At 36.9% G+C, this 7,900-nt stretch overlaps 1 protein-coding gene across 1 annotated transcript; it reads left to right on the top strand.

The window, feature by feature from the left end:
* Window positions 1–238: 238 nt before the first annotated feature.
* On the top strand, window positions 239–2,242 carry LOC127982174 (ladderlectin-like). The gene is made up of 6 exons (XM_052585519.1): window positions 239–351; window positions 443–503; window positions 628–728; window positions 1,274–1,408; window positions 1,741–1,855; window positions 2,040–2,242. Exons 2-6 carry the CDS (start codon window positions 455–457, stop codon window positions 2,111–2,113), a joined length of 474 nt encoding a protein of 157 aa, XP_052441479.1. The 5' UTR covers window positions 239–351; window positions 443–454; the 3' UTR covers window positions 2,114–2,242.
* The last annotated feature ends 5,658 nt before the right edge of the window (window positions 2,243–7,900 follow it).

The following is a 7,900-nucleotide window of genomic DNA, read 5'->3' as shown; positions in this document are numbered from 1 at the left end:
AAATATGATATCCGATCAGATAAACTGGTATTCTCATCTTAAAGCAAATATACAGCTTTAATGAATCACTTTACAGTGACTATTTTTGTTAGTTTGCTTTTATTTTAAATAGTAGTAATCAGCTAAGAATATTACACTGAAATTCACATGAAACACAATGACACATCATAAATGAGGTTTTTATCAGAATCAAGTCTTATTTACCAAATAAGGACTGATTGAAAGACGTTTTCATTGGTGTTCAACCAGCTGCACACTGTGACTACTGGGTATAAATAAAGCTGATTTCAAGCAATGATCTGAGTATACAACAAATATTACAGCCTGCTTAGTTGAATTTTGGTTCACTTGGTATGACCTTTTTATTTCTTTTCCATTTTAAGTGTTTTAAAACTTGTCAATGTATATATTAGTTACATTACATTTAATGTTTTTGATATAGGACTTCATCAGCATGTGGATTTCTACAGCATTCCTTCTTTTTGTGCTGGTTGTTAATGGAGGTAAATTAACAAAATAGACTGAATTTCCCTGCAGATGATGTGGTTTGCAGTTTCTGTTTTTACATTCACACTTTTCATCAATCTCTTGATACAAATGCCTAATTTTTATTCAATATTTTTGCAGAATCACACAACTTTGGTGTAACCTGCCCCGATGACTGGGAGAGATTTGAAAAACAATGCTTTAAATATTTCAGCGACTTAAAACCATGGATTGAAGCAGAGGTAAGTTAGTGTTCTCTGTAATGTAGATACCGTTTTGGTCAAAAGTTCACATACACTATTCATTATCTTCAAAATGCAAATTATTTATTTTATTTTATTTTTTTACCAAAATAAGAAGGATCATAAAAAATGCATATTATTTTTTTGTACTGACCCAAATAAGATATTTCACATAAATATGTTTACATTCCTCAAGAGAAAATAATAAATGAATTTATAAAAAATTACCCACTTCAAAAGTTCTTGATACTGTCATGTTATCTCTGGATGATCCACAGTTTATTTTTGTGATGGTTGTTCATGAGTCCCTTGTTTGTCCTGAGCAGTTAAACTGCCCGCTTCTCTTAAGAAAAATCCTTCAGGTCCCACACATTCTTCAGTTTCCATCACCTTTTGTGTATTTGAACCCTTTCCAACAATGACTGTATGATTTTGAGATCCATTTTTTCACACTGAGCTGAGGGACTTACAACTACTACAAAAAGTTAAAATGCTCACTGATACTCTGGAAGGAAACGTGATGCATTAAATCTTTATTCTCACAGAAACACTGTATTGACCTTGGAGGAAACCTTGCAACTGTCCGCAATCGACGCACTAACATCTTCCTAAAAGGCCTTGTGAGAAAATATAGCAATAACTTCCCCCGTACCTGGATTGGTGCTCATGATGCAATCAAGGTAGCTGGTTTTTCATTTCCCTTCAAATATAAGTCAACCACTGTCAGATAAAAGTATTACTTAAAGTATTATTGAAATTAAATGAACAGTAAATGTTATTCAAATTAAATATTGTTGGGCTTTTTCAGATGTATTGGTTGTGATTTTTCTAATAGTTCGAAGGCTTGTTTGCACTGCCCTAACAAACACCAGAAGCAGCTTCACATTAAAAATTAAATGTGTATATTAGCCAATCAGAGTTCTTATTTAAAGATAAAAAGGAAAATAAAATTACAAGCCTCAACAGTTGGAAACAACAACAAGTTTGATAAAGTTAATGTAATGTTCTTTAGAACTTTTTCTGGCTTTGGAGTGATGGATCAAGGTTTGACTACAATGATTGGCAAAGTGGTGAACCAAATAATGGATATCGAGGAGATGAACATTGTGTGGAAATAGGCTATGGAGGTAATCTATACACGTTGTACATATATTTAAAGCCATTTACCATTTTTTTATTTAGTATAAAACATGAACTGTAAAGGTGGTTTTAAACCTTACACATTTTATTACACATTTATATTCATGGCTTTCTCTTTGAACTAAAGCATGATTGACAATTTATCTGAAAAATGCATCTGAATTTCCACAGATGACAGACGCTGGAATGATGCACTCTGCGATACTACTCTCAATTACATCTGTCAGAAAGAATTAAAATTTTAAACTAATATCTCATGTCCGTCCATCACCAATTGCTAAAGTCTCCAAATTGCTTATTGTAACAGACATGCTTTGAATTTGAATTTTAATGTCAATCTTTGCAAAACCAAAATAAAAAAAATCAGCTTTAAACTACAAATGTACATCTCTCTTTGTTTCTTGCCCTAATTCACTCTCTTTATGAGTTTTTTTATTTTCTAAATTAATTTTGATTGTCTGAGCTTTAAGGCATAAAATGACTGCAGGGGAACTTTAACAAAAAATATAAACGATGTTGAAATTTCCTGGAGAGGGTATGCTAACCTTGCCATTCACTGTCTCCATGAATCTATTACCAGACAGCCTATATGTCTCAGACCGGCCACCTGCTAAACCAAACATTAGGAGGGTGAAGGATTGTTTACTTAAAAGTACACCTTAATTTAACTGCTCTTGCATGGCTAGAATTTGTCACTGGTTGTTTTATACTCCAGTCTTTTAATTTTTCTGCTGTGAATTTATCAGAATCAAATAATCTTATTAGCCATGGCGCTGCACGCAGCTGCTTCAGTGCTTGGGTCTTCAGTGTTTGTACGGTTTTTGTTTGTTTTTCCTGTTTTTTGTTTAGCAAACACAACCAATTTCACCAGGGATGTTCATGTTGAACATTCAGCAGAACACCACAAAATCTTCTACCGGATTTCAAATATTCCCATGTTTTACGGAACACTTTAGTCGATGAACCAGTTGTGCTGATCAAGTGCTTCAGGATGCGGAGACGGGCTGGCGCTCTAATCAAACTCAGAAAGTGTGAATTTTGAATGCCGTTGCCTACGTCCATCTGTCAAATCTCTGCTCTCTACCCAACAGTACGGATGATTTTTGTGTCTTTGTTATTCAATCAATCATTCTGTGTTTGAAAGTAGGCTATAACTAATTATTTTGTAATTAAAAAATAATATTGCAAAAAAAAAAGTTTTCATAAGACTCACAAATAAAGAAATTGATGAAATAATTTGCAGTGCCTATAAATGTTTGAAAATCTTTATTTTTCTTTGTGCACTTCAATACTTTTCATCGCAAAACCACAAATGTTGCTCTCTTCTCTGCCAACTTGTTTGGGGGTCTAAAACTTTTGTTTGTGAGTTGAAAAGTTTTGTCTGCAACAGTGATGTCCGATTCACGAACGAATCATTCAATTTAACCGGTTCTTCTTAGTGAACGGGTTGAAATCGAACCGAATCGTTATAAACAGTTCGCGTCTCCAATAAGCATTAATCCACAAATGACTTAAGCGGTTAACTTTTTTAACGTGGCTGACACTCACTCTGAGCAGGGCCGTGCAGAGACCTTTGGAGGGACAGGTGATCAAAGTATAAAGGGACACATGGAACTAGGCTTTAAATGGCGCTGTTCAAAATATCAATACAGCAATATATTGTGATGTATTCCTTGCTGATTTGTGTATTGATATGGATGATTATGTACTGATACAGCAGCAAATGCTTTGATGCAGTTTTGAAAAAGAAACAATAGAGAAGACAATATTGTGATGGTATTTGGCCTTAAAAAAAAGGGGGGGTTCTGGTGCAAAATACATCATTAGCGATATTACATATGAGACTATTATATTATATGAAATAAATAAAACAAGGAACAACAGGGAAGTTGACTCAAAAGTTTTCTATTCATAATCAATTCCAATTCATTTACTTCAATTCAGTACATTACATTTAACACAGAAAAAGAAAAGAAAAGAAATAACTGGAAATAAAATAATAAATCACAATTTTATTGCCAAGCCCAGGAACATTTACGTTTTAAATACCTTACAAATATAAATGAGTGACAAATAAATCGGCAAATAATTATACAATTAAAAAATTTCAACAATTAAGCTTACCTTGTCACTCATTAAACTACTGGGCCTGAAACGTAGTTCATAACATTACACAATAATTACAACTGAAATCGGCAACTCAAGCGCCAACATAAATGAAATGAAAATTTCCCTACACCAAAAACCTCCTCAAAACACACTACATATAATGCCCTGAATTAGCATTGAAATCACCATCATAACTTCACAACCAATTGGAAAAAGCTCTCTCTCTCAAAAACTCCATTTACATGCGAATTACTTCCAATAACTTCTTAATGCTTTACAAAATTCAATGAGGGAATCACATTCCTCAAAATAGGAATCGTAAGCATTAATACAAAAAAGACCGCAGCATTAAATGTAGTATGAACACATTAATGCAAAGAGGGCTACCACAACACTCACAAACCGTGTGACCATGACCTGGAATGACCCGCACGCCTAACCAAGGCGAGAGAGAGAGAGAGCGAGAAAGACGCAATCATACTTCCTTAAATAACTTCCTACCTGGTTTCCCGTATATACGCTTAAGAGCGACACCCCCAGTACTAAATAGAAACCACAAATCAGTGACAACGGTCACATTCTTCCCCCCATGGAAAAAGATGCCCTAATGTTCTGCTATATACTCATTACAGGAAAATGTCAATACATGAAACCCTGCAACAACAATCGCATAAAAAAACACTAGTTCCATCATTCAGAATTTACATTACGCTCATTTCCAAATAACCTGGCATTGCAATAAGTAGTACTAGCTAAGCCAGGACATAATTTAATCAAAACCCTAGAAAATCCTCATCTTCTGACTCCTCAGTAAAAATCTTCAAGACTCCCTCCATTTCCTTACGATCCAACTCTGCAGCAGAGGGGAAGGCAGGCTTCAAATTGCACACATGGACTGTACACAAGTCTTCTCCATTGTCCTCATGTAAAACCCAATAATTAACTGGACCTAATTTTTACACAATTCGTTAAGGCCCAATCCATTTTGCTTAATTATTTGCAAATTATTAGAGGCCTTAGAAAGAGGATGTGCTTTCATCCAAATCCTATCATTTCTGGAGTAATTCACATTCCTATGACCTGCATCATAATAACGTTTTTGTTTCTCCTTAGCTCGGGACAAGTTCTTTTTTACCATCTCCTTCAAATCTTTAAGAACCTTGAGACTGGTCTGGTGTGGTTCTAGAGCACGTTCAAAAGGTCCTTTTAACCTTCTTTGCAAGAGTAATTCTGCTGGGGTGTATCCAGTACTCTCCTGAACAGCAAAATTGATAGCATACCTCAACTCTGGCAAATAATGATCCCAATGATTATGCTCACCAAACACGTAGGATGATACCATGACCTTAACCGTCTGATTCACACGTTCTGTGAAGTTGGTTTGGGGGTGGTATGTTGTTGTTAATTTTTTCACCACTCCCCACCTGCTACACAGCTCCTGCAAAATTTCAGAGGTAAATTGGGGACCTCTGTCTGACAACAAAAATTTCGGAACACCCCACTGTGTCAATATTTCCTTCCTTAGTGTCTGTGCAATTGTCACAGCAGTAGCTTTTCGAAGAGGAAACAATTCCACCCAATGGCTATAATAATCTACTACTACCAATAGTTGGGTGTTACCTTGCGTACTACGTGGCAATGGTCCCATAAGATCCACGCCGAGCAATTCCCATGGTCCATGTGCTTCAGTCTGCTGTAACCTGCCAGCTGGTTTACGACACTCAGGTTTACATTGTTGACAACTGACACAATTTTTTACAAATTCTGAAACATCTCTCCACATTTTTGGCCAAAAGGCAACTTCTATTAACCTTTTTTGTGTCTTATAATGACAAAAATGCCCACTTAACGGGTTGGAATGATATGCTTCCAACATAGTCTGGCATCAGGACTCTGCATATTATCAATTTTGCTCTTATATACTCTTTGGACCTCTCCATCTTGCTGCTGTGCGGTCCAAATATCCTCATCAGAGAGAGGAACCTGCAAGACCAGACTATCTGGGGATTGCTTATGAGTATAAGCAGCGACTATTGGGGAAAAATCAGAACTACTAACACGAGACAAAGCATCGGGTGCACTATTAAGCTTTCCTTTGCTGTATTCAAGAGTAAATTCAAACTCTTGCAATTTCAAAGCCCAACGAATCAGGCGAGAGTTTGCCTTGGTAGTGTTAAACATCCAAAGGAGAGATGCATGATCAGTCACAACAATAAAAGACTTTCCTTCCAGATAATGCCGCCACCTTTCGACCACCCAAACAATGGCCAAACACTCCCTCTCTGTGGTAGAATAATTTCTTACTGCACCAGTAAGTGTACGGCTTGCATATGCCAGTACTTCTTCAGTCATACCAGATGTAAATGGTCGCTGGGCAAGAACAGCACCCAAACCTGTTGAACTGGAATCTGTATAAACTACAAATGTACAAGTATGATTAGGGCGTCCCAGTATAACTGGAGAAGAAAGGTGCATTTTCAAATCCTCAAAAGCAGCTTGACATTCAGCCGTCCACTGGTAAGGAGCTCCTTTTCGTTTCAAGGCATTTAAGGGTTCAGCGATACCGGAAAAATTAGGAACAAACCTATGATACCATCCACTCATCGCCAAAAACCGCTGAAGTTCTTTTAGATTTTTTGGGACGGGGAAATCCTTGGATGGCCTCTGTTTTAGCAGGATCTGCCATCACCCCTTCGGTGGTCACCACATGGCCAAGAAACTTAATTACTGTTAAACAGAAATGACATTTCTGAAGTTTAAGGGTTAGTCCTGCCTCTTGCAAAAACTTCAAAACCCTTTGGAGATCTTGTATATGCTGACTGAAATTTGATGAATAAATGACTATGTCATCTAGATAAACTAAACAACACTGTCCTAACAGTCAGCCAACACCCTATTCATAAGCCTTTGAAAGGTGGCTGGAGCATTCTTTAAACCAAAAGGTAACACTTTGAATTCATACAACCCAAAAGGGGACACAAAAGCAGTATTAGCCATACTGTCTGGGTCCATTGCCACTTGCCAGTACCCGCTGTTAAGATCAAGGGTACTAAACACACTGGCTCCAGCAAGGGACTCCCACAGTAGGAAGAGGGAATGCATCACTTTCACTCACAGCATTTAATCATCAGTAATCAACACAAAACCTTTGGCCTCCATCTTTTTAGGAACTAGTACAATAAGAGATGCCCAAGGAGAATAAGATGGCTGAATAATGTCTCGTGTAAGCATATCGTCGATTTGTTCCCGAACTATTTCCTTTTTATGTACAGGTAACCTATAGGGCTTTTGCGCAACAACCACATCTGAATTTACAACAATCTTATGCTGGACTAGATGAGTTCTACCAAGAGTAGGAGTATATACTTCAGGATGATCAAACAAAAGAGTAAAAAGAACATGAGACTCTCTGGCTGATTACTCTCATTGACCTTGCTTTGCACTAACTCCACAAGTTCTAGACCAGTTTCTTCCTGCACATAATTCTCCATATACTCACTTGCTGATCAATCTGGACAGGAGGGATTGAGGAATAAAGAGAAGTAGTAGGCTTACAATCAACAGGTGGTGTGCACGACATCCATGAATCCTCTGAGGTAATTGGTGGCTGAAAGGGGAAAACACGATTTTTCAGGTCCCCTAAGAAACTGTACAACTGATCTTTAATATTAAGCTGCAAACCTCAACATTTACAAATTAAGCACTATACACAAGCCAAAACTAAATTGAACATTGTCTATTATCAATTCCTATTTTATAACATTTGTCCTGCATACATGTTTATCTTTAATGTGTGGGCACTTGAAGACCAGTGTCAGAAGTAGACCTGCCATGCCAGCTTTTATAGAGAACAGTGCAGGACCTCATGGATCAAACAATCGGCTACTTGCAAAGGAAACAAAAGATTCTCCTTTCTCCCACCT

Source organism: Carassius gibelio, chromosome A1 (assembly GCF_023724105.1).
Source record: "Carassius gibelio isolate Cgi1373 ecotype wild population from Czech Republic chromosome A1, carGib1.2-hapl.c, whole genome shotgun sequence".
Taxonomy (NCBI): Eukaryota; Metazoa; Chordata; class Actinopteri; order Cypriniformes; family Cyprinidae; genus Carassius; species Carassius gibelio.
The sequence above is the reverse complement of the archived record's forward strand: the minus strand, read 5'-3'. Positions and strand labels throughout refer to the sequence as shown.

Excerpts from the sequence above, each read along its gene's own strand:
- LOC127982174 (XM_052585519.1), top strand. The coding sequence starts at position 455 with ATGTGGATTTCTACAGCATTCCTTCTTTTTGTGCTGGTTGTTAATGGA. Across the intron at positions 729-1,273 it reads AACCATGGATTGAAGCAGAG|AAACACTGTATTGACCTTGG; the intron begins GTAAGTTAGTGT and ends TTATTCTCACAG. Across the intron at positions 1,409-1,740 it reads GTGCTCATGATGCAATCAAG|AACTTTTTCTGGCTTTGGAG; the intron begins GTAGCTGGTTTT and ends AATGTTCTTTAG.